The sequence below is a fragment of the Hylobates moloch genome, unplaced genomic scaffold (assembly GCF_009828535.3).
Source record: "Hylobates moloch isolate HMO894 unplaced genomic scaffold, HMol_V3 SCAFFOLD_8, whole genome shotgun sequence".
Lineage (NCBI taxonomy): Eukaryota > Metazoa > Chordata > Mammalia > Primates > Hylobatidae > Hylobates > Hylobates moloch.
The window spans coordinates 48,814,694-48,841,505 of record NW_026652283.1 but is presented as its reverse complement, the minus strand read 5'-3'; the positions used below and the strand labels follow the sequence as shown (position 1 = coordinate 48,841,505).

The 26,812-nt window shown below is 49.7% G+C and overlaps 1 protein-coding gene and 1 long non-coding RNA gene across 3 annotated transcripts in view; one reads left to right on the top strand and one right to left on the bottom strand.

Moving 5' to 3' along the window:
• The window catches only part of LOC116473132 (uncharacterized), an 81,653-nt gene that overhangs the window by 45,425 nt on the left and 9,416 nt on the right, over window positions 1-26,812 (top strand). The window lies entirely within an intron of this gene.
• On the bottom strand, window positions 370-26,055 carry SLC5A9 (solute carrier family 5 member 9). Its single transcript, XM_032160782.2, has 15 exons — window positions 25,840-26,055; window positions 23,951-24,022; window positions 20,037-20,141; window positions 19,833-19,907; window positions 19,551-19,715; window positions 18,310-18,415; window positions 17,393-17,473; window positions 16,868-17,073; window positions 16,517-16,652; window positions 15,022-15,129; window positions 12,906-13,056; window positions 10,949-11,117; window positions 9,261-9,476; window positions 6,207-6,366; window positions 370-1,632 (listed from the first exon to the last, which is right to left on the bottom strand). Exons 1-15 carry the CDS (start codon window positions 25,999-26,001, stop codon window positions 1,424-1,426), a joined length of 2,121 nt encoding a protein of 706 aa, XP_032016673.1. The 5' UTR covers window positions 26,002-26,055; the 3' UTR covers window positions 370-1,423.

The following is a 26,812-nucleotide window of genomic DNA, read 5'->3' as shown; positions in this document are numbered from 1 at the left end:
TGGAGGCTGCAGCGACAGGAGGTATTCATAGAATCTGCTGTGTCTACACCTCAAAGAAATAGAATTTTATTTGTATCCAGTTGTAATTACTGGTCAGTGTAAATGGATGAGAGTAGGGGCAGCCTTGACTGGGAGATGATAGAAGAAAGGCACGCCCTCACCTGGTGTCTGTCAGTAGGCTGGGGCTGTGATCTCACTCTAGGTGTCTGAGACTCAGTTAGTTACTTAAACTCCAAGTCAAGGAGACTCACCCCTAACAGCTAACACTCCAAGTCACTACCCAGCCAGCTGCAGCACAAAGCCTACCAGGACCGTGGAGAACTAATGAACTCAATACACATTTATTGAACAGCTGTTATTTTCTGGGTACAAAGTCACTTGGGACATGGCCCTCGGTCCTTGCCCCCTGGAGTCTTCCATCTCGGTGTGATCAATCAGTGCTGTGACAGAAGCAGGTCCAAGGCTATGGGAGCAGGAGTGGGACCTTGACCCAGGTTTGGACATTGCGGCAGCTTCCTGGTGAAGGGACACTTAACTGGGGTCACAGTGTATTCCAAGGTGTGCGGATACATGGCAAGCAAAGGGAGTAGGACAGAAAGGCACAGGCACAGTGGCTCCCAGGCTGTTTGTGCTGCCGGCTCTGTGGCTTACCCTTAAATACAGAGTAACATGTCTTGATTCCTCGAGGTTTTAGCAAGTCATGTCTCTCCAACTGCTTCTCAACGCCATAGAGATTTCGTGCATATTTGGGTTAGAGAGTAGGAAGAGGCAGAATTTAAATAGTGCTTTGGATAGTCCCTTGTCCAAGAGCTTTCTGCCCAAAATACTATCTGTCACCATGCTTAAAGTCCACCCTTGGCTCCCCACTCCTTCAGGTCTGACAGCCACCACTGGGGAGCCACCAATGGAAATATAGGACCCTCCTGGGTAAATTCATGCTACAAATAGATTATTGGTGAGAATAGAAAGATAGAGAGGTAGGGGAACCAGAAAGGGGAAGAGGAAGGAGGATAAGGGGGAGCAAAGGTGCTCTTGGAGTTTTGCAAATTTCTTGCTGCTCCTTTTCTTGTATCCTCCACTTTTCTAATCTCAAGACACACATTCAGTAAAGGCTACTGAATACATTCAAGAAGAGGGTGGAAACTGTGTTTAAGGTAGGTCTGTACGGCAATGTACCAGAAAGAGTGAGGAAACCCCGTGTGACTCCTGCTGGGTGGCCCTGAACAAACCCAGTGCTCTCTCTGGGCTTCTGTTTCTCCACTTGTCAAGTGTGCAGGTTGAGTTGGATTCTCCTCAGGGGAGCTTGCAGTCTTGACTTCTGTGGTCTCCAGTTTAGACAGCAAAGTAAGAGGAGAGCCTGTTTCTGTGGCTGACAGGCTTGGGCTTTGTTTAATCTGTCTACACTGAAGCCAGGCCTGTGGAATCATGCAAAATAGCCCCAGAGGAAGATGTTGATGGCCAGCAAAAGGACAGCATTGATGTTGCAGACATGTCTCCAGAGTGGCTGCTCCTCAATGCTTGTCAGCTTCTGTTCCAGCGCAGCCTTCTCTGCCGGGCTCAGGGCCTGCTCCGGCGCTCCAGGGAGCCCACAGAACCAGCTCCAGAGCAACTTTCCCCAGGACCTGCTTGGGGCTGGAGGGACAAAGCCAGAAGATGAAGGAGAGCAGGAGGGGAGAGGCAAAGAAGATTGGAGAAAGGAAAGTGATAGGAGAGTAGGGGAGGGAGAGAGATGGTGAGAAACTGATGGAAAGTATGGGGGGGTGTACAGAAAATGGGGAGGGGTGAAGCCATTGACTTGTACTTTCTGCAAACCACAGACTGGGTGCTGAGCTGGTACTCTAGACTAAGTTCTGATCTTGGCCACAGCACCCAAACAAACAGTCAGGTGGTGGAAGCACTACTTTCTTGGAGAGGGGATGGTGTATTAAGGTGGCAGGATAATGCAGTTCATCCCAATTCATAGCACAAGTCCTGAATAAGGGAAGAAGGAAGGAGCATTATCTCACCCAGGAAGAAGGAAGCGTTTGAACCAGACAGACTGCTACAACCGCAATTGGAAAGGGCACTGGGCTGCAAGCCAGAAACCTGGTTCCAGGGCCAGCTCTGCCATTAGCTGACTGTGAGACCATATGCAAATCACTCAGCTTCTCTGAGCTGGAGGTTCTTTCTGTCTCAGATGTATCAATGACATATGCCCCATTCTTCTCCGCGTTGTTCTGACTACCAAATGAGGATGGAAATTGGACAGCACTTTAAAAAGTTACCAGTGCTGGAGCAGTGGGAGAGGTTCTGGTGTATATGATATTCTATATGTGCACGAGACCGAACCCATGCAGACATGGGCTTCCTCGGGGTGAGAAAGGGACCTGCTCTGAGGTTAAAAGGTAACGCAATTTCACTAAAAACTAAATTCAAAAGAAGTAATAAGGTAAATATTCTTAATTTTTTTTAAATCAGCAGATATTATATTACAAATAAAATTAATATAAAAATCCTTTCATTGAGATTGAAAAGAATGCACTGGGAACGAATGCTTTATTATGTTAATGGGTTTAGAATGTGGTAGCTGGTAAGTTCAATAAACCCACAGGGTGTCAGAGATGCAAGAACCTTGGATGCCATCTGGTCTGGCTCCCTGATTGCACAGAGGAGAAAAAAGTCTCAGGAAAGGGAAGAGACTTATTTAAGGTCACATAGCAACAGAACTGCACTAACGATAATAGGAACTCAGCATTTCGTTTGTACTAAGCTTTATCATTTTCCAAGCTGTTCCAAACATTCTCTCTTTTGATTCCCTTGGCAACCTTCTGAGACAGAGGATGCACAGAGCTTCATATGTAAATTCATATGCCCAGAGAGCCTATGTCACTAAAGGAGTTATTAAGTGGTGTGCCATAACTCAGTAAATTCATATCTAAAAACTGGAAGGTACATATTTCTTTCAGATCTACTCTGCTGTCCTTTAAATATATTTTTATATTTAAAAAATATATGTATATATATATAGAGAGAGAGACAGGGTCTCACTCTGTTGCCCAGGCTGCAGTACAGTGGCATGTTCATGGCTCACTGTAGCCTCAACCTCCTGGGCCCAAGCAGTCCTCCCATCTCAGCCTCCTGAGTAGCTGTGACCACAGGTGTGCGCCACCATGCCCTGCTAATTTTTGTATTTTTTGTAGATATGGGGTTTTGCCATGTTGCCCAGGCTGGTCTTGACTCCTGAGTTCAAGCAATCCCCTGTCTTGGCCTCCCAAAGTGCTGGGATGACAGGTGTGAGCCACTATGCCAGCCTCCTTTAAATATTTTTAACTTTCCTTTTTAGGACTCAACATTATACTATGCCTACCTGCAGGCCTTTGGAGAGGGGGTGCCACTTCCCTATTCCTGATGTTTGTTTCTCTCTCTGGGCAGGGAAGGAGCTTTAGTGTATAATGGCACCAGCCTTTCCCTACCCTTCTACTTCCTCGTGGTGGTGGTCTGTGAAGGGGGGTAGGTTTCTCTCACTGGACTTCTTGGCTGACTTGATGCCTCCTTTTTCTTGCTTGGGAGCAAGTTGTCCACAGGGAGCAGGGATTTCTCTCGGCTTCTCCAGGGACGACTCTGTCCCTTGGCATGGGGACCAGCCGGGGAGTAGGTCCATTTGTGTAACTCTGTGTAAGTCTGTCTAGTTCTGGGTTTCAGCCATGGGAAAGTACAAGCTGTCTCCTTCCTCTTTCTCTTTGGGAGCTTCCTTTGCAGCTTTGCCCCTTCTTCCTTCCTCCTTCTCTTGGCAGTTGCCTCATCTACAAAAGCTCAGGCTCTCAGATTGCTTTCTTCAATACCATAAGTTTTACAAGGCTCAGGACCCAGTCTTTGCAATGATGATGGGGGAGCAGTTTTTTATATGTATATATATAAAAGTCTCAGGAAAGGGAAGAGACTTATTTAAGGTCACATAGCAACAGAACTGCACTAACGATAATATGAATTCAGCATTTCGTTTGTACTAAGCTTTATCATTTTCTAAGCTGTTCCAAACATTCTCTCTTTTGATTCCCTTGGCAACCTTCTGAGACAGAGGTTATATGTGTGTGTGTGTGTGTATATATATACATATATATATATATACACACACACAGAGGTTATACATATATATACATATATTTGCAAAGCAAAATATACCATGAAGTAACTGGGACAACTGATAAGACCAGGCAAGGTGATGTTGATCTTCAGTAGTGTGTTCTGAAGTGAGCCTATGTGGGTTTTAACCATGAAAGTTTGGAAAAAATTATATCCATCATTATGAATAGCTTTTTATACTGGATTATTGGCTTTTAACTGCTGTAGCTTGGGAAGAAGCTTTGAGCCTTAGACCTTGGTGGGATTCTGGGGCTTATGATGTCATTAACTCTAGGCAAGTGGCTGTTTCTCTAGAATCAAGGCCTTAAGCAAAGGTGAAGGGCCTCAAGAAAGGTGGGAGCCTTCTCAGGTCTGGAGGAAAGTATAGGGCCCCTAAAACCTGGCAAAGTCACGAGAACTGAGTGGCATGGCATTGCCAGCCATGCTGGTGCAGCAAGTGATGCTTTGCTAATCCTGTCTGTGCTCTTAGCTCTCTAGAATCATTTAAAGTTTGGCACACGAGAGGCTGGTATAAAACTAGAGCTATGGCCAATCCAATGAGAGAAAGCAGCTGCAGCTGCTGAGGGAACCCTAACTCTATCCGGGCACTGAGACCTCTTTTTAAAAAAAATCTTAATGATTTTACTGTTTTTTCACATGAAGATGCATTTTATTTCTCTGCCTGGACGTTATAAACAATGACATGCCATTGTGTTTAAAAGCCCAATATTGCTACATTATTGACATTTTTATCCATTTTAGTGTAAACTCTACATCTTTGCACTACCTGTTTGCCTCCAAGAGATTCTCACCTCCTTGGGGACAGAGACTATGTCTTATTCACCTACTTGTATTGAGACTTTCTTTCACTGAGGCAGAAAATAAATTTAAGAATTAAATGTCTTTGAATTTTTAATTTACAAGGGCAAGAGAGATTAATTTTGGACTTTAATTTGCAAACTTATTTAACTTTTCAGAATTTATTTATTTATTTTCCTGGGACGCCTTTTTTTTTCTTTTACTCTTATTTTAGTTTCAGGGATACGTGTGCAGGTTTGTTATATAGGTAAATTGCATGTCACTGGGATTTGACATATAGATTATTTTGTCACCCGGGTGGAGCTTTATAGAGTTTAACATTTTCCTTGGGAATTTTATAATTGAAAAAATCTTTATAATGTTTTCACTCTATCATTAGAATGTTTTGATACTGTTATTTCATTTCACTCCAGGAAGGTTATAGCTGCATTGTATCTAACACAGGTACCTCAAATCATGTCTTCAAATAATTTTCAGCTTTAGATACTGTGTAGCCTTGGAGTAGATTTAACTGACATAATCTTCTAACACATGTAGAAACCTCCAGGGGTGCACTTCATATGTCATATGGCCCATCAGCAGCTCGAGGAGACACCCAGAGGTGTGGGAGGTGTTTTGGAGGAACCTCATGAAAACAGAAACAAGTGTATGGAGGCATGGCTGCTCTCATCCCACGAGGGACAACCACGCTTCTGTATTACTACAGGCAGACTCGTTGAGCCCAGGGGGAGATAAATACGTAATAAAGAAAAGTGGTGGTGGCGACACGGGTGAGGGGTTTCTTTGTCACGCCTCATGTTTCCTTCTATGTGGAAGGAACATCGTGGGTGTAACATTCTTTGATTTTCTGCCCTTGTACTCATTCAACCTAGGGGAGGTGAAGGGACTTCCGTGTTGGTAAATTTGGGAAGGATAAAGAGGACGTGCTTGGCTCAGCCCTGTCCTTCTTTACAGGGAGGACAGGGCTGAGCCAAGCATGCCCTCTTTATTCTGTGCCCTGATCAGATCTGCTGGTGACTGGATGGGTACCTCTGTGGAATACGGGGGTTCAGTATTAGGAAGTGCATCTGCCTATAGATATAAACCAACTCTTTCCACTTACACTTGATCAGTAATGAGGGCACTATTTTGGCTCCGATCTGCCTGGCTCACTAGCCCAGTGGGAAAGGAGTTAGGGTGATATTTATTGGGCTCTCTCAGAGGCCCCATCCCAAAGGCTGCCCATGACATAGGTCTGTCTCCCCTGTTCCTCTGTGATGAGTATCCCCCGGCCCGCCGCAGCCTACCTTCAGGCTGCTCCTGGCCCAGGCTCGAGCTCCCCGCTGCTCCACCTCCTGCAGGGCACTCCCCGGCTGGCCTCTCGGATATCTCCGGTGTGCTCTCGTGGGCCTCCTTCTCCAGCTCAGAGAGGGGGCAGTTCCGAGTCCACCATGTCAGGCGTGTGAGCTGGAGGGAAAGAAGACACTGGAGTCAGTTGCCTTGGAGAGAAGTCATGCTGTAGAAAAACAGAGGCCCATTTATGAAAGGCCATCTGAGCAAAAGCAAAGAGTCCAAAGAACAAGGCCAGGGCTGGGAGTCAGGAGGCTTGGATCTTAGCCCTGACTTCCTCTTTCTTCAAATATGAGCACTTCCTGCTCTACACCAGGTGCTCTACCCCAGGCTTGTGCCAGGTGCTGGAATACAGACCTGAAACACACCTGGGCCCTGTCCTCATGGATTTTACAGACTGAGGCAAACGAGGCAGGCACTTGAGAACAAGTCTTCAAAGGTCAGGCTGAGGAGTTGTAGCTTAAAGAACAAAAACCCTGTAGGCAATGGAGAGTCACTGCAGACTTTAAGCAGAAGATAGAGACTGTAAGTGCCGGGATCTTCCAAGGTCTCTTGGAGTGAATTGAAAGGGGTCCAGCCTGGAGGATGTTGTAAAAGTGGAGCCAAAAATAATGGGCACCTGAGGAAATGGGTAAAGGAGGTGAAATCAGGACACCGTGACTGACTGAAAGAGCCAGGTGAGGGACACGCGAGAGGCTAATATGGCTCCAGGGTTCCTGCCTTGGGTGACCAGACATGTAGTGGTGCCTTTCCCAGGAATAGAGAACACAGGACAAGGAGTGAGTATTAGTGCTGGTGAAAGGAAGAGAGATAGAGAGAGAGAGAGAGAGAGAACATGTACACACACAAATATGATGATGTGCTTCAGGAGTCTGCAGGTCCGCCAAGTGGAGATGTTCAGGCGAGGAGAAATAAAACTTACTTCCTTGGATGGCCCTGGTGGCTTTCTCTCTTCTCCTTTTTGGTGGCTCAGTAAACTAAAACACAGCAGTTCTCTGCCTCATATCAGTGGTGCTGGACTCACCACTGCCTGAGCTCTAAGGCAGCTTTCTGGTGCATGTTGAGCTGGGTATCCCTTATCCTGCTCCCAACTTCTTACTTGCCACTGTGCTGGGCCCAAGCATGCATCTCTCTGGGATCATGAGAGCCTGGGAAGCTTCCTTGCTTGTAAATATCTCTCAATAAACCTTACCTAATACTTCTAATGGGTGTCACCAGTAGCATATGGACTGTGTCTCTTTATGTCACCAGGGGACAGTTGGATTTTGGGGTTTGAATCTTGGGAGAGGGGTTTTGGCTGTAGATAGAGAATTGAGGGTCAACTTTATATAGAAAGTTGTTGAATTTATAGCCCAGGGGTGTTGTAGGGTGAGACAGGTTATAGGCCATAGATGGGTTCCTAAGGAACACTGATATTTCAGGAGCAGACAGAGAAGCCTGTGAAGAAGTCAAAAGAGTGATTGGAAGGGTAGGCAAAACAAACAACAAAAAAGCAAAACCTAGGGAAGAAATATTTCATGGAAGTGAACAGAAGAGAGGTCTTTGGGGTGCAGAAAAGTGGTCAGTAGTGTCCAGTTCTCTTGGGAATTCACTTAAGATAAAGACAGGAACATGACCTTTGATTTTAGCAATAAGATGTTATCAGTGACTTCAGTGAGAGCAATTTCAGCAGGAAGCTGGGGACAACAGCCAGACAGCAGCGGGTTGAGAAGCAGGCAAGAGGTGGGAAGTGGAAGCTGGGAAAGGAAACCATTCTTTGCAAAAGTCTGCTGTTGAAGGGAGGAGAGGGAGGCAGCAGGAACTAGAGGATAACAGGATTCGGGGAAGAATTTTCAATTGGGGAAGACTTCGGGAAGAAGAGTGAGGAAACAGGCAATGGAGAAGAGGTTGAGGATTCAGCAGGAGGAGGGGCTCATTTCTGGTGTGAGCCACTGGAGAAGTCATCCTGGGAAGGCCCTGCTTTTTTGTAGGAATCAGTGAAACCAAGGGTATAAAGTCGTCTTGCAAACTCTAAAGCACCATCCATCAAAAGATTATCCGTGATATCCACTCAGTGTTTCAGGGACTGTCTTCCAGCATGGGCTCTGTTATGGGCTGAATTGTGTCCTCCCAAAATTTCTGTGTCGAAGTCCTAACCACCAGTACCTCAGTATGTGACTCTATTTGGAGATGGGGTCTTTACAGAAAATTAAGGTTAAATGAGGTCACCAGAATGGGCCATAATCCATTATGACTTAAAAGAAGAGGAGATTCAGTCACAGGCAGGCATAGGGGAAGACCGTGTAAAGACAAAGAGGAGAAGACAGTCTTATACAAGCCACAGAGAAAAACCTTGGAAGAAACCAACGCTGCAGACACTTGATCTCAGACTTCTCGCTTCTGGAACTGTGAAACCATACATTTCTGATGCTTAAGTCACCCAATCGGTGGTCTGTTATTTCAGCAGCCCTAGCTGTAGGCTCTAAGTGTTCAAGGGCCGTTGCTTCTGACAGGGGAGGATTTCAATTTGAGTTCTTTGCCTAGTAAGCTCTCTGTTTCTTTTCTCTTGTATTTGTTTCTTGGCCACTCAAAAATCCTCTATTCATTCTTCAGAGTCTAATTCAAAGTGTCCTCGTCAGTGTGCCCTCCCTGGGCCCCCAGGAGATGACTGCCTCTCCCTCTGTGCTTGGCCCCTCTGGTCGAGCTTGGTCCTTCTGCACTTTCTCTTTGTATAATGACAGCTTGTGTCAGCATCTGTTTCCCCCTGAGGATACTCTCTGGCAGGGACCATTCATCTTTGTAAGCCCAGCACAGTGCCTAGCATATAGTAAGTACTCACTGAGTAATTTTTGAGTTGAATGAATTACTTTTCATTGGGGAATTCGTAGCCCAAGGCACTTTCCCTCCCAAGGACATCTGTGTGGCCACAGGGGAGACCATAACCCAACAGAGTAAAAGTCAGCAGTGGAATTCTAGGCTATCGGGGAAGGGAGAGCATTTCTGGAGGGCCTCAGTATGAGCACAACACTTGCCTGTTCCTCAGGGATGGGAGTTGTACAGAGGCTGAGGATGATGATGACAATGGCAGTGAGCCCGCAGAGGAGGAGTGCAAAGTACAGGTAGTGGAAGTCCTTCAGCACTGCTGGCCTCCGGTCCACGTCCCCACAGGCTGGCGCTGGGTATGAGAACTCCAGGATCATGCGCAGAAGCCCCACTCCCAGGCCAAACATGAGGCCCCAGAAAGCTCCCTGTGACAGAGGGCAGACACGAGCTGAAATGAGATCCAGGTAGGAGACCCTAGGAAGGTAAAACTACTTTGTCCCCAAATCTCTCTCCCACTGGTTCATTACTATGTTGGGCAAATCCATCTACTAATGGGAAAATGAGTTCCCCATTAATGCTGAGACTTGTCTTGACCTAAAGGCACAGAGGAATAGGGGCTCTAGAGTCAGATAGACTAAGATTTGAATCCTGGCTCCATTGTGAACTGACCGAACGAATGACTCGGCTTTGCTGACTCAGAATTTTCTCATTGGGGGCAGTAATTTAAAAATTCATAAACTTAAATCAGTACTAAGTTAATTAACAGATGGTTAATATTCAACTATAATGGAATAAGCTTTTGTAATAATCAGGGAATAACAGGATCTCCTTCCCAACCTTCTGTTGTGATAAATCAGAAATCAGAATAGAGACTTTCCTTTCATTGATATTGTTTTTAAGAAAAGCTCTGATACCTCTCATGTCTTTCTTCTTTATAGCTCCATTTGGCCCTAACCTGTACCTGTTCCCAGCATGTAATAGTATGGGAGATACTGATCCTGATTTCAAAAACTTTGGAATGAGCAGAAACACCCAGAGTTCAGCCAGGTCCTGCTGTGCGGCATGGTTGTCAGTGAGATGAGACCTGTGCAGACAGTAGACACTTGCTTAGGTGCACCATCAAGGGAGGGGGTTCTATGACCTCATTTTCAATGACCTTGAGCTCTCACATTGTTTTTGTGGACTGGTGTCCATGATATCCCTCAGCTTCTCATGGTACAGCCAGCCTGTCTCTTCTAGGCTATCCTGGGGAGTAATCAAGGCTCCAGCCCTGGGGTACCCCTAGCTTCCTCCCAGATTCTGTCAGGTGTCAGTGGCATTGTATGAATGATGCATGTGCAGGAACCCTTGTAAGGTCACATTTTGTCATCATCATTGTCATTGCTGTTATTTTGCTTACACATAGAACCGTATAGTGTTAGACATGGAACAGACCCTAGAGATATTACAGTCTCTCTTGCACGTTCACACACACTGTTCCTTGTGTCTGGAACATCTTCCCACTCCCATTAATCCTTCAGGCCTTAGCTCAGATGTCACTTCATCTAGGAAGTCTTCCCTGACTCCTCCCAGGAGCCCCATAGGTTAGGTGCTTGTGCTCTTAACTCTCCCACCAGCCAGCATACTTTATTACTATTGTTTATTCAGTTATCTCTCTGCCGGCCAAGTGATGGCACATCTATGTGAATCTCGTAAACCACTGCATCCCTGGAGCTGCCATTATAAGACTGATAAATGTTTGTTGAGTGAATGAATGAATCTAGGCTGGATGCTGTGGTCAGAAAAATGGAAGCCTAGAGGGGAAGTGGATTTTCCCAAGGTCACAGAGACCAGGTGATTGAGAGACCAGGTCTCCAGCCCCTCTGCTGTATGTGAGAGACAGGTACACTGCACTCACGGGCTCTGTGACCCTCTTGCAGAAGATGGCCAGCAGGAAGAGAGCGGTGATGGGTGGGGCCAGGTAACTGGTGACAGCCTGGATGTAGTCGAAGAGCTGCCCACTGTTGGAGCTTTGGATGATGGGGATCCAGAGGATGCTGATGACAACCAGGAACACCACAAACACTCTGCCAGAGAGAGCACAGGGCACTGAGGCACACTCTCGGGTGGGCATGGTGTGGTGTGGGGTGAAGGTGATGCGCAGGAACCAGGAAGGGAGAAGGGAGGGGAGTGCACAATCGCTAGACCAGAGAAGGTTGGCAGCCGGAATCTCAAATACTAAGATTCAGAAACTGAGTCTTAAAATCCCAGAATATTGGAATTTTGGAACTGAAGAAACTTATAATTCTAATGCTTCCGTGGCACTTATATATTAGACGCCTTCAAGGTCATGTCACCCACCTGTTGCTATTCAAAGAGGAATTCATACATTCCACCCCACCCCCCACCCCAGTTAAAGGCCTCTGGTCTCTGCTTAGAATGTCTTCTCCTCTTTTCCATCCCAGCCCTGTGTAGGGCAGCTCTTTCCCAGGTGACTGCAGCTTCCAGGGGCTGCTCCCTCCTCCAGGCACTGATCCTCTCTCCCTTACTGTGGCATCATCGGTCTTGGGAAAGAATCCCACTTATTCACCTGACTCCCTCTCAACAAACTGTGGCTCAGACCTAAGTCCCCAAAGCATTCTGCATGTATGATTTTGCAGTTGTGTGAAGTTGATGAAAAACTTTTCTTGGATGTGTTGGGTGCAATAACACATATGACCAGTAGATAGAGCCCGAACCTCACTGATTGAGGAAATGGTAGCAAAACCAGTTCATGTGCACAGATAAGGAATGCTTCTTTTGACATGTCACTGCATACCTGTCTTCTCCTCTCCTTTTCCTCCCATTTTGCCTCTCTCAGACTCCACTAGAGCATCAGCTACCCAAGTAGCTTCCCTGCCGCTCGTCCCCCTCCTCTTTGCACAATCTGTCCTGCACTCAGATCCTGCAATGGCCAGTCACCTTGCCTAGGGCTAGGGGTGCACAGATGAGCAGGCAGTAGGAATCCATTAGGCAGCCCTGGGCAGAAGGCATCTAGTGGAAAGAACAGTGAGTGCAAACGCAGGGAGATGTGAAAGAGCAAGATTCCTAAATTCAAGTACCTGTCCACAAAGTGTGAGAACTTTAGTCCAGAAATCCAAGTTAGGGAACCTTTGATTATGAAGCAAAGATCTAAAAAAGGGCCCCTTAACCTTATGTAAACTACAAATCTCCAGCCTATGGAAAACCAAAACTTTTAGCCACCAAGTTATGCTTTTAAAAGCATAAAACTGTTACCCACAAGATAAAGTTCAAATTCCTTAGCTTGGTGTCCAAGGCTCTGCATCATTTGGAGACAGCCCTCCTATGAAAATCTCCACTGACGCAAATACCTTGCTGTGTTACCTGTGTTTCTACCTTTCTTAATAAACTGTGAGCACCCTGAGGGCAGGGCTGTATGACCCATCCATGGGTCCCCTGCATGTGGGATGTGATGCATAGGAGATGTTCAGAGTGAATCTGATGGATTAAATTAATAGCATTTTTTTTTAACCGGGTGTAACATCCAGAGTTGGTTGGGAATACCTTGGGTGAGCTGCTTGCTAACTTTGCTTGCACTTACACAGTTTACCTTTCATTTCTTGAGTACTTTTTCATCTCTCAATAACCCTGTTGATCAATTCCAAGATAAAGTTACCAGGGAAGAGGTGTTTTTTAGGAGGAGTGGTCCAGGGTTGGGGAAGGACTTACTTGAAATCATGTGGAGAGCTGGAGCTTGAACCCAGTGCTCTGGCTGCCAGTCCAGCGTCCAACCCAGCCACATCTGTTCAGGGTAACCCAGGGCAGGGGAGAGGGGAGACGGCACTTCAGAAGGAGGGAAGGAGGGGCCAGCGCACCTGCCCACCACCATCAGCTCCTGCTCTGTTGCCTTCCTGCGGAAGCGTTGCCACACGTCAATGGTGAACAGGGTGCTGCTGCTGTTGAAGATGGAGGTGAGTGAGCTCATGAGGGCGGCCATGATCACAGCAATCATCAGGCCCCGCAGACCTGGGGAGAGACAAGGCTCATGTGAACGGCTGGCCTGTTAAGGCTGGCTCTGCCAGGACCACAGAGGCTGCTGGAGCATTCTGTAGAGTCAGGAGCTGGGGGTGGGATGAGAGAGGGAAGGGGTTGGATGAGGCTCCCATCCAGCCCAGATAAGAAATCCTAGACCACAGAACTAGAGGCTGGGTGCTGCCCAGGCTCTGTCCCTGCCTTGCTATGTGGCCTTGGGTGACTCTTGCCCCTCCACCCCCCACCCTGAGCCTCAGTTTCCTCATCTGTCCTATTAAGTTGTGTATGACTAGGCAATCTCTAAGATTCTCTGAAGCTTTGACATCTCAGTCTAGGTTTCACAGCTTGTAGACACTTGGTTAGTGGGTTGCTGCTGGGGAGAGGAGACAGGTGATTGTTAATAATTATGTGGATCTGTTTAGTGTTTCTATACCTTCTTCATTGACATGGTGGTGTTGGGCTAAAGCCCTGGCCTGGGAGGTAGCAGCTTTGGGCTTGTTTCCTGGCTCTGCAAGTAACCAGCTGTATGGATGATCCTTGGACTAGCTCCTTGCCATTTCTGGGCCTATTTTTCCACTTGAACAAGGGAGGATGGGACCCACTGGTATCTGAAGTTTCTCTGACAGTGATCAAGCTTCTAGAGATATGGCTGCTCACCCCTGGGGACATGATCCCAGCCCTGGTGCCACCTCAGTCCTCTTTCCTTCCAAATCCATAGATTTAACCACCTTCTGATGTCCCCCTCTCTCCCTTGAAGCGTCACAGGTGCCTCAGACTCAAGTGCTCCAAACTCAGGTGCCCATCTCCCTCTGGGGCCTTCTGTTCCCCTCTTTAGTTATGGTCTTTCTAGCCCCAGAACAGAGCCTAAGGCTACCTGAGACCCTTGCTCTGCTCCCCTCCCTGTTTACCTCCAACCTGCCCCTCAGGGCAGCTCTGTCCTAGCTGGGCCTCCCTCCATGGCCACTACTGCCCGGATTCACTCCTCCTTCTACCACAGGGAGGGAATAACTCTACTCTCTGCTGCCCTCCATAATCCCACCTCTCTTCGTATGTCCTTAATCTCAATATCATTATAAACCCACCATCTAAAGGCCAAGATCTGGGAGCCTTCGTGGATTTCTCTGTCTGTGTTATCCCTCAAATCAAGTCCTGTCAATTCAACCTCACAAACATCTTTAAGTCCCTTCTCTCCATCTCTGATGCTACTGACTTGGTCCACCTACCTGGACCACTGTAAACGCCCCATGGACCATCTCCCTGCCTACCCCCAAGCCTGCCTCATACAGAGTCGTCCACGCAGACTGGTCTTGCTAAAACACAAACCCAGTCATGCTCTCTCTGACCAAAAGCCCGCAGTGTCCCAGCGCTCTGCTCTAGAACAAGGCTTGGCTGTGACATCCCCACCAGGAAGGTTGTCTTCATTCCTCCTGGCTCTTGAATCCACACTGGGCTGCTTTCAGTTCAGACTTCATGCCCTCTCTTCACCCTGGGCCTTTGCACGCACAGCTTCTCATCCCTAGAATGACATTTCCTATGCCCCTGCAGCTGTGTCTGCCTAAGATTTAACTTGGGATGCAGCTCCATTTCCTTCCCTCTGGGAGACCTTCCCAACATCCTCCAGCTGGGTCAGGTGCCTTCTTAGGGATCCCTTAGCCCATACTGGGTCACCACACTGGTCCCACTGGATTGTGCCTCTGACAAGTCCAGGCACCCTGGAGACCGCATGATGCCTGAGCAGGGGCCTGCCTTTTATCTCTGCATCTCCAGAACCTGCCCACAAAGCTGGTGTCTTATGTACAAATGCTTGTAAAAAGTGTGTATGTGTGTTAGGATGGGGGTGCAGAAGTGTATAGTTTTCTTCCCTCTTCCCATCCATGTTAGTGCCTTCCCTCCTGGGCAGTGGAGATTGGAGGAGGCTGGAGGTGAGAGTGCAGGGGGGTGTGGGGAGAAGAGACTCACCAACAGGCATGAGAGCCATGACCAGCTTGGGGTAGGCAATGTTGGAACATCCCACTCGGGCCCCACAGATTCTTTGGCAGACATCAGGGTCCACGCAGCCCACCTCGTCTGTGGACGAAGTGATGGCAGTTAGAGTCCATGATCTCGTGCCTTCTCAGTTGGCCTAGTATTTGCTTTCCAAAACTACAGGATAATGTTCACTGGAGACTGCCAGGGACCCATGTCTACAAGGTTGAAGGGCAAATGGTGTCTGGGTCTTTGGTAAATTTCTTGTCCATATACTTACTACCTGATTCACATTTTTTCTTTTTTTTCTTTTTCTTTTTCTTTTTTTTTTTTTTTTGAGACAGAGTCTCGCTCTGTCACCCTGGCTGGAGTGCAGTGGCACGATCTCGGCTCACTGCAAGCTCCGCCTCCCGGGTTCACGCCATTCTCCTGCCTCAGCCTCTCCGAGTAGCTGGGACTACAGGCACCCGCCACCACGCCTGGCTAATGTTTTTTTTTTGTATTTTTAGTAGAGACGGGGTTTCACCATGGTCTCGATCTCCTGACCTCGTGATCCGCCCGCCTTGGCCTCCCAAAGTGCTGGGATTACAAGCGTGAGCCACCGCGCCCAGCTCTGATTCACATTTTTTCTACTGAAATACTTATTATATGTTTGGCCCACAAAGCCTAAACTGCTTACTAGGTGTTCTTTTTTTTTTCTATCTTTTTTTTTGAGATGGAGTCTCACTCTGTCGCTCAGGCTAGAGTGCAATGGAGCAATCTTGGCTCACTACAACCTCCACCTCCCAGGTTCAAGTGATTCTCCTGCCTCAGCCTCCTGAATAGCTGGGATTAAGGCATGTGACACCACGCTTGGCTAATTTTTGTATTTTTAGTAGAGACGGGGTTTTACCATGTTGGTTAGGCTGGTCTCGAACTCCTGACCTCATGATTCACCCATCTCAGCCTCTCAAAGTTCTGGGATTACAGGAGTGAGCCACTGTGCCCGGCCTTCTTTTCTTTTCTTTCCTTTCCCTCCCTCCCTTCCTTCCTTCCTTCCTCCTCCTCCTTTTCTTTCTTCCTTTCTTCTTCTCTTTCCTTCTTTCCTTCCTTCCTTCTTTTTCTTTTTTCTTCTTTCCTTCTTTTCTTTCTTTTCCCTTCCTTCCTTCCTCCCTCCCTCCCTCCCTCTTTTCTCTTTTCTTTTCTTTACTTTTCTTTCTTTTCAACAGGGTTTCTCTTGCTCTGTCTCCCAAACTGGAATGCAGTGGGGCAATCACAGCTCACTGCAGCCTCAGCCTCCTGGACTCAAGCTCCTGGACTCAGGATCCTCAGCCTTCCAAGTAGCTGGGTCTATGTGTGCACGCCACCATGCCCGGCTATGTATTCTTAATAGACAAACCTTGCCAACCCCTGCTCTGGTCTAACATTGCCCAGGGCCACATTCCCATTCTCTAGACACTCCTTGAAAGCCCCCAGATCCCAATACCCAGAGAGCAAGGCTCACTCTTACCTGGGAACAGGGCCCGGCTGATCATGCCAGGCATGACGATGAAGAACATGGGGAGGATCTTCAGGTAGCCCCCCAGCACGGAGCCTCCCTTGGCATGAGACAGACTCTTGGCCGAGAGAGACCGCTGCACAATGACCTGAAAGGGCAGCAAATGAGGAGTGCAGTGCAGGTAGAGGAGAGGCTCACTAAGCCACAGGTGAGCCCTGACACTGGGCATGACCGTGCCCCTACTCCAGTCCAGTCACAGTCCCAGAATGAGGTCCAACCCTCTATGCATGCAGGCACTGGGTTTTTCTGCAGGAAGCCACCCCACTTCCTGACAGGCTAGGCTAAGCCTGGCTGGGGGATTACCTGGTCTGTGCACCAACACCAGGTGGCCAGCACTGTGAGCCCGAAAATGAGACCTGGCCAAGGGATGTCCCCGCTCACAGGGTCCCGAAGCATGTGGAAGGCATCGGGCCGTGGCAGGTGACAGGTGGTGTTGGGGACTGTGACATTAGGGATGGCCTGCCTGTACCGCTGCTCCAGGCCTGGGTACCAACCTACGTCCTGAAAGCCTGTGAGGAGACAGTGAGTGAAGCAGCCCTGAGACCCCACTGAGCCTGTCACTCAGCAAGCCCAGCCCCAGCCTCATGTAGGCCCTCAGGTTGGAACTGGCATGGGGATTGGGGATGAAGGAGGAAGATGGGGCTTGGGCTCAAGACCCTTGGTTTGAAGTAGCAAGAACCCCATTCTTTGGGAGCCCCAGCCTGGAGAGGGGACATGGCTTACATGGCTCTATGCACTGAAGGTTTCAGTCGGACTGTGGAGGTGACAGAGACAGGACAGAGAGGAATTTAAGAATGAGGGTGGGGTATATTTAGGTCTCTTCCTTACCCAGAAACATGAGGACCAGGGCTCCCCCTACCATGATCACCGTCTGCAGAGCGTCTGTGTAGATCACGGCCGTGAGGCCCCCTGGGGACCCAAGGAGAGAGCTCATCAGTTAGCACCAGTTTGGGGTCCTCTCTGGCTGCCTGCCCTGTGCATGGCCACACTGGGGAGACCAGAGAAGACACAGAGCCCTCTTAGCAGGGGAACTCTGGCCACCTGCCTTTCTCCACACCTAGTGCTCCCCTCTCCCTCCCCGGCAGGATGCCAGCTGGTCACAGTCAAAGGTGCCGGGGTCCCTTCTTTCTGTCTTGACAACAGCTGACTGTGGCCATTGCACCACAGCTTTGTGTTATTGTTTAATATCCCAAGTCCATTCCTTGTCTTGTAGTTCTGCCAGGAGTACTCCCTGCTTTCTCCTCCCAATGCCCATCTAAATGCCCCCCCGTCTCTGGACCCCAACTTAACCATCAGTAAGGCTGTCCTGTGCTGGCCTCCCAGGGTGCCCAGCCCTGTGCAAGGAGCTGGTGGAGGAGGTGGTTGTGGTCTCTGCCTGGGGCAGCCTGCGGTGACTCTGGCTTTGGTCATAGTCCTCTCTCTAACCTGCTCCCTGGGCAGTTCGTCTTTTGCGGTATTTCTTACTGTCTCTCCTTCCCTGTCCCTGCTTGACCTGTTCCTCCTCCCATTTCTGCCCATTTTATCCCCCTGGTCTCTGTCCCTGTGTCTCTTATTCTGTTCCCCTGTGTTCTTCTCTTCTGCGTCTCTGTCTCGGGCTCTCTTTGTCTCTGCCTCTCCTGTTTCTCCTTCTCTCCGTCAGCATCAGCTTTCTGTCACTCTGTCTCTCTGGTTGTCTCTCCTTCAGTCTTTCTCTCTGGGTCTCTGCCAGTCAGAAGCTTCCCTCTTGCCCTCTTCTCTCTGCCTACCTGCAATGGTGTAGACGGCAGTCACCACCAGCAGGATCCCTGTGGAGAGGTACAGGTTCCAGCCCAATGCCATCTGGATGAAGAGGGCTCCAGAGAAGATGTCAGTCTGCAGAGAGCCAGGACCCAAGAGGCCAGGCCACCCGAGGCCCTCAGTAGGGTTGTATGGACACATCACCTGCCTGCCCAGCAACAGGTGGGCACTTTCAGCCCTCATCACACGATGAAAATGAGCTTAAGTGCTATGCTAAGGAGTGTGGGTTTTATCTTGCAGACACTGAGGTGCCATGGAGACTTTAAAGCAGAGAAGTACTGTATAAAGCCTCCAAACTGAGATAAATTTAATTGCATAGCTGGTCTGCTAGACATGAAGAGAGTGATGAGGAATGAAGTGGAAGGCTGAGGAAGTGAAGGAAGGCGCTGGGCTGGAGAAGAAGAGCTCATTTAGGAGAAGAGAGGAAGAATCAGAGTTGCTGGCTGCTCCCTGGCAGAGCAAAGCCTGCTTGGCTGCCAGGTGGCCCATGGCTGACCCAATGCGGCAGGAGCCCTGGTGCAGATAGGCATGGGTCTGGGTCATCTACATACTTGGGTTTATTAGCAGACATGGGCTTATAGCCTGAGCCTAAGCTGACTTAGGGTGATTCTCAAGCATTGGTGGAACAAGGGACTTAAAGTGTTTTTCAGCCCTAGACCTGGCAATGGAGTGATTCATTTCCCTTTAGTGTATGCTTGTAGATACCATTCCATGATTGTTTTGTGAACCTGTTACGGGGTCTAAAACATAACAGAGTGGAAGGAGCCTGGACTGGGTCATGGAACCCATACTTCAGCTTCAGTTCTAGAGCTAGCCCTCTGTGTGGGCTTGGGCAGGTCATTTGACCTGTCTAGGTTTGTTTCCTGATTTTAGATCAGTAGAGGAAGATTAAAGACCTTTCTAACTCCAAAAACTAGGCAACTGATGCACAGTTGAACGAAGAATCCATTCATGAAAAAATAAGTGAATGAACTCTGGATTGTGATTTATTTGAGTGTAGGTGCTGTCATTCACTCCAAAACCATTTATCATTCATCTCTGAGTACCCCAGTGCTGAGGCAGAACATGCGTTAAAGGTTTATAGGTCCCGCCTTCCTTTTTTCCAGCTGTGATTGTCAGCTTTCCCTCAGCAACATGCACAGGGTGATGCACTCAGCAGTTCCCTAATTAGCATTTCCAGACACAATGACCACATGGCAGTGACACCTACCGAGATCTTGGTGAAGATGTAGAGGATGAGAGACAGGACAGACATGTACACCTGGATCCTCTGGCCCCCAAATCGCTTCTTCAGATACTGTGGCATTGTGACCACACCCGCTGCGATGTACACAGGGACGAAGACCCAGCCAAGAGCCAGGAGCAGCCAGGTTGCCTGGAAGAGTGGGGAGAAGAAGAAGGTATCCAGGTCCTGGTTGTAGACAGAGGGGCGGCTTCCCACCCAGAGGCAGCGCTGTGCTGTGGGAGGCCCTCGAACAGAGAAATAAGGGACCTGGGACCTGACCCCAGTCCTCCCGTGTGACCTTGGATGGATCCCTCTGTCTCCTCCAGACCTTGATTTCCTCTTCTGTGAAATGGATTCTTGATTCACCATGTAGCCTCCCAGGCATCTCTAAGGATCCTCCCAGCACTAATGCCAGAGACGGAGGTGGGTTAGACCCTCATTATTCTGGAGAAACCAACCCAGCTTCCTTACGTTCCACTCGAAGCCACCCACGGCAAGGCCTCCGGCAGCCCCTGTCCCAGCCAGGCCGATGAACAAGCCACTGCCCACATTGCTGGACATCAGAGATGCTCCAATCTGCAAGGCACAGTTGGGTCAAGGGTCAGGAGTCAGGAGTGATCTGAATGAATCTGGAGTGAGGACCATGAGTAGTGAGGAGGCATGGAGCTGATATTTATTGGGTACCCACTGTATGCCAGGCACTGCATTCATAAATACATTTAATTCCACAGATATCCGCAGGGAGGGGTATTAGTCATCCCAGGTTACAGAGGAAGGAACTAATGTAAGGAAAGATGAATTTGCTGGCTCCAGGTCACCCAGTGAGTAAATGGTGAAGTGGGAAAAAAGGGAAAGTGGGAAGGAAGCCTGGAAAGTGGGGAGTGTGGACCTCCACCCTGAGGCCATGGGTCTGAGGGCCTCCAAAGGAAGGAAGCTGAAAGGGATAGGGAAGCCCCACAGGAGGGAAGGAAAGGCCCTCCCACCACCCCAGGGCGAGCCAGGCAGAGGGAGGAGCGGAGGGACTGAGCACAGGCCAGGTCGACCTCTGAGCTGAGTTAGTTCGGGCGGGGCGGGGGGGCATCCAACCACTTGGAGGCAGTAGAGAGCAGTGATGATGGTCAGCACGATCAGGGCAGTCAGCGCCTGTGCAGCATCTCCAGGAACCAGCTGGCCTTCTGAGTATGGGGACTCATTTAATCCTCGACACAACCCTCAGTGCTACTTTTATCCCCATCTTACCCATGAGTGAACTGAGGCACAGAGAGGTAACTTGCCCAAGTCTCAACTAGTAAGTGACCAAATGAGGATTCAATCCCTGGCTGTCTGGCTCCAGTAACACTACACAAATGGTACTTGCCACTTAATGAGCACTTGGTCAATATTATCTCTTATTATTAGATGGGATCTGTGACAGGGAGGGGAGAAAGGGGAGAGGAAGGGGCTCTGGAGCCTGGGAGGAGGCCTGAGGAGACCTCGGGGAGCGGCTGGGGGCAGCTGGGGGCAGAGCCGTGTTCCTTTTTGTATCCTATGTCACCACAATAAAATCACTTCCTCTATCAACGCCTCAGCTTCTTCACCTATACAATGTGGGACTCACTTCCGCCCAACTTCCTGTTCTTCCGGAGGTGCTGTGAGAGAGAAAGTGAGAGGAGAGGAAAAGCATTGAGAAATTCAGACAAAGGCAGTAACCAGTGTAAAGGCACAGAATGAGCAACAGGCCTGACATTGCTGAGGCCCTGGTGCCAGTGCCTCTGACACGTGCACATGCACACTCACATGTGCACTCACACACACAGGCACAGTACACATACACTCTCACACATATGCACACTCTGACATGCACAGGCACAGTACACACACACTCTGACACACATGCACTCACACACAGGCACAGTACACATACACACTGACACGCACATGCACTCACACAGGCACAGTACACACACATGCACACACACTGGCACATATGCACTCATGCACACACAGGCACAGTACACACACACACATGCACACTCTGACACACACATGCACTCACGCACTTGCACAGTCGCACACATACACGCATGCACATGTCCTCATACATATGCCCTCACATGCACAGGTATGCACGCACGTGCACATACATTCACAAAGCACACACAAAGCACACTCATGCACACACACAGTACCCACATTCACACATGCATACACACTCACACATGGAAACAAATTCACACAGGCACTCACACACGCACTCTTCCTCTCTCAGGCGGTCCCAGGGTGCTGGTAGGGCTGGGCTGGACCATCCAGTTAGAGCAGAGAACACCAAGGCCTCCTACTTCAGGGGAAGAAGCCTCCCCCAGGCAGTTCTTGGAGCAGTGAGGCACCTCCACCGTCACCCAGCCCAGGGTTTCTAACCTCACTTCTCCTGCTCCTAGCCCAGGAGACATCAACAAGATCAGCAGGGGAGGCCCATATGGGGAGGAGGACCATGCAGACCTCTGGAACAGGATGGGCGACTTCACCTTCTGATCTCAGCCTCCCAAGCCACACACTGTTCATGGGGCACAGACTCAGGGCAGGGCAGACGCCCAGACAAACACTCCAGCAGTGCTGGTGGGACTGAGCTTTCCCTACCCAGAGCTGGTTCTCACTCCGGCCTCAGGCAGGACCCAGGTCTCAGGTGCAGGAGGCACAGCTCACAGCCTGGCTCACCAGAGGATGGGGAGCACATCCTGTCTTTCCCACTGGGTGCCTGCTGTGTGTTTGGGGCGCAGTGGGAACCTGGGAGTGCCTGCCAAGGACTCCCTCTTGTTTGGAGGCCTTGGGTTCCTCACACTAATCGTTGGGCCAGAGCTCGGCTCTCTGCGGGTTGACCAGACAATCAGCAGGGCCCCTGGGCTTCTCCCGAAGTGGTCAGAGGAACCTGCTCTGTCCTGCCTCTTTCTCCTCCTTTCCTTCATTTCCAGGCTGTGATTTGGGGGGCACTAGCTGAAAAGAACCATTTTGAAGGGTTTAAAGAACCATTTTGAAGGGTTTTTCCTTCTTCCTGATGAGAAGGTGGCTGGTAGCACCAGTGACCCCGCCACTGGTCCTGCGCTGCCAGGCCCAGCTCCCCGCCATCCCTGGGGATTCTGTCATGCTGGACAGACAAGAGCTCCCTGCCCCTACTTCTTCCTGTCCCAGATACCTAAACCTTCCAGAGAGCCCTGGAGGCCTCCTGTGTTTCTGCTACTCTAACGAGTCTGTGACCACTAGAGAGTGGGGAAGGTGGTGAGAACGAGAAGGGTGGGGAGAGGCGTGGAGATGGCTGGTGGTGTGAGTGTGCATGAATGTGTGAGTCTGAGTGTGCACGTGTAAGTGTGTAAATGAGTGTGAGTGCATGTGAGTGTGATTGTAACGGTGTGTATGAGTGAGTGAGTGCATGAGAGAAGGTGTGAGTGTGAGAATAGGAGTGTGATTGTGTGCATGAGTTTGCAAGTATGTATGAGTGTGGGCATGTATGAACGTGTGTGGGTGCCTTTGTATGTGAGTGTGAGAGTGTTGCGTGTGGGTGTGTGAGAGTGTGCATGTGGGAGTGGGCATGCACACATGCCGTGTGTGAGTTTTGCATGCCTGGGTGTGTATACTGCTTTAGCTACCACTGGGGCTGATGACTCTACTGGTAATTTTTGAGGCAGGGCTTTCCTCCCTCCATCCCATTCTAGGAGGAGGAAGTTAATTTTGAGGACCAATAGAAATGTGAGGTGGCTTGATGGGAGAAATTGTGGTTCACAAAGGTTTGGGGATCAATTCCCTGAGGTTGTTGGGGATTTTACCTCTGTGATTCCCCTAACTTAGAAATGTGGGGTGGCTTGATGGGAGAAACTGTGGCTCACAAAGGTTTGGGGATCAATTCCCTGAGATTGCTGGGGATTTTACCTCTGTGATTCCCCTAACTTAACTGCTCTTCAATATTAAGCTTATGTGTCGCCTTCCCCCCAAAATCTTTCCTAACCCTAGCTGACTCCACTGTCGGGTGGTCAGGGGCTTCCAAGCTCTGGTGAGTGCCCCCTGCTTCCCTCTGGCTCAGCAGTGCACATGATGTTTATGAATCTATCTGCCCCTCTCAGCTCTGAGCTTCTGTAGGACAGGGACATTCTAGATTCATCACTGCAAGTCAAGTGCCAGATGTAGGGCCACACCTAGGAGGGGCCAGGGGATGTTTGTCCAAGGTGTGTGCTAGCAAGGCCACTCAGGTTGCAGGGTGGGTTTGGGTGGGAGAGAAGGGGCCCAGAGTCAGGAAACACAGTGGGGAGGTCTTTGCCTTGGTCCAGGTGTGAGAAGATGGGACAAGGGCTTGGATAGTGGGGGGGAGGAGAGTTGGGAGCCTCTGCACTAGGGGTGGTTGAGAAGGGTCAACTCACTGGCCACCAGCTCATGGACCTCCCAGCCAGGAAATAGCCGCCAATGGTCCCTCGACTTGCACGGATGGATGACTGGAGAGGAAATAGATGGGATGAGGATTTCTCAAGCCTCTCTGAACCTCTGCCCTACCCCCTCCACGCAGATTTCCTTCCCCTCGGTGCAGGCGCTGTGGGGACACAGAGGGTGAAAACTGAGGCAGAAGAGAGCTGCCTGAGGCTGGTTCCACGGTTTCTAAGCTATGTATCTTGGCAGAGTCACTTTCTCTGTGAGCCTCGCCATTCATCTCCTAGGGCCGGTGTGAAGAGCAAAGGAGGTAACGGATGTCATGTGTGTGAAGCCATTGATTGTGCACTCTTGTCCCCTTATCCTTCCCTCCCCAAAGTGCGCTTTCGGAGTATGATTTAGTATCACCTCCTTAGATGTGTAGTGCTCACCCTTTCTCTGAGCTGATCCCCTCCCTGCTCCCAGCCGGGCTCCCACACTGGAGGCGGGAGGACAGAGAGGGCTGCAGTTTGACTGTGATACTGAGCCCCGAGTAGAGTTATGGGTACTGCTGTGGAGTTTCCCTTGCCCTGGGTTGAAGTCAGATCACGCCACTGAGCCCCATCCAGGACCTCCCTGTCTTACACCACTAGGTGGTCAGTTAGCAGCCTGTTGGAATATTCTCTGGAGATACAGGGTGAGGGCAGAACAGTGGGTAGGGAAGGATTAACTTGAAGCAGCTATTCAGATGCAAAAGCCAACAGTTCTCTGACCTTCCCCTAAGGGAAAATAATTAGTCACCAGGGAGTGATAAATGTGTGTGGGGCCTTGTGCTTGTTAAGCTTTTGCTTGTATTTCCCTTGTCAGCTCTGATCCTCTTGGAGGCCATATGAGCAAAACAGATCCATTTTACAGATGTGAAAATGGAGGCCCAACATTGGAAGCCATTTGTCCAAAGTCACAGAGGAGTTGGTGCTTTTCTCGGCTGGCCACCTCCAGGAGCCAGCGATCATCTGTTAGCCCAGTTCTTCCTCACACCAGCACTAGAAGGCAGGGACTGTTCACCCCCCTTTATAGATGAGGAAACTGAGGCCTAGAGAGGGTTTCTGACCTGGCCACAGCCTAGGAAGTGACCATCTGGGACTTGAATCACAGCAGAGTCTAAAGGTGCTCACACTTCTGTAGAATGCCGTGGTGATAATAGCAGCCATTTATTGCCTGTTGATCAGGCACCAGGCACTGTGCCAGGTGCTGCAGTGTGTCTTGTTGCTGAATGATCACAGTGTAGTCCTTACTCTCACTGTTCACCTGAGAAAGCTGATAGGCCTCATTTGTTCCCAGGGACATGAAGTTCTCATTGTTGCAGCTGGGACCTGAACTCAGGTTTCCCTGACCCCAAAGCCTGGCCCCTGCCTCTAGCACCGAGGCTCCTGGGAACAATGGAGAACAGAGGAACCTTGGAATTAGCCTGGCACACTTCCCTGAGAGCACATGAGCCCCTACTCATTTAGAAATCACCTTAGCCAAGATGCTAACGAATGCAGGACTGAGGTAGGGCCAGGGGTCAAGAGGTCTCAGAGTTAGGGGCCTTGGGGTGGGAAGAAGGAAGGAGTGAGGCTCAGGGCAACCAGGGATGGTTGGGGCCGAAGGCAGCAGGTGCTCAGAGAGGAGTCAGGAGTCGGGGGCCTGGTCTGCCTCTGACTCTCTGTGTGACTTCAGACCAGCCACACCCCTCTCTGCCCTTCTAAAAACGAGGAGATCAGGAGCCTGATTCCCTTCCATCTCAGCCCCATGGTTCTATGATCTGCTTCTTTTCTGCCTAGCCCTGCCCCAGCTCCACAGCCCCACCCAAGCTGAGAGACCACTACTACCTCCCCTGCTGGCCCCAGCCTCAGGGCCCACTTACCCAGATCCCCACAGCAATGACGAAGACAAAGTAGATGACCACCACGCTGATGTCGTAGGCGTGCAGACCAGCTCTGGAGTTCAGTGCTACGTGTGGAGCTGTCTCAGTCCTGACCTTGTTCCCTGAAGCTCCAGGCCCCATTGCTGCCAGCTCCTTGTTCATCTGTTAGTGTTGGTCAACAGCAGGCTGGACTTTGAGGTGCTCCTGGCTTCATTCCTTTCCTTTAATGATTAAACTGCCCCAAGCACCATTAGTTGGTGAGAAAACTCTGAGCCCTGCTGGGACATACAGTCCTGCCTCCTTTTCTCCCAACTGCTACCACCAACCCCTGCAGGACTCCTTCCTTCCCCTTCCTTGCTGCCGCTACATGCGCACACAAACATGCATGTGTACACACATACATACACATACACACAATCTCCCTAACCCCAGATGAGCAGGAGGAGAAAGAGGAGGGGGAGGAGGAGGAGGAGGAGGAAGAGGAGAAAAGGAGCAGAATATTGGAACCCCAGAGGTGGGCAGGACTTCAGAAATCAAAGTGTTCAAACTCCTGTGTGGTGGGAAAACCAAGGCCCAGGGAAGTAAAGGTGGAGCCGGGACTGGAGTGCAATTTTCTGAAGAGTTCAATGCAATTGTCTTTTACCTAGTGGGAGGAAGACAAGGGGAAGGAGGTGAGGAGTCTACTGTGACCCTAGCAAAGTGGCCATCACCTCATGTACTCCCACTCCAACCTACCGAGATGCTGCTTTCTCTTCTTATACAGCGTAGGAAACTGAGGCCGGGGAAGACACCATCGTTTATTCCAAGGAACTAGGCAGGGCCATCTCTGAAAAGGCAGAGCCAGAATTCACATCTTCTGATGCCTGACCCATACTTCCTATTCTGTACTGTGACAGATGAAATGGTTGTGGTCAGGAGGCCTTCCCTGAAAAAGATACAGTGCTCCCTGGGTCCAGGGAAGACCATCTCTGGG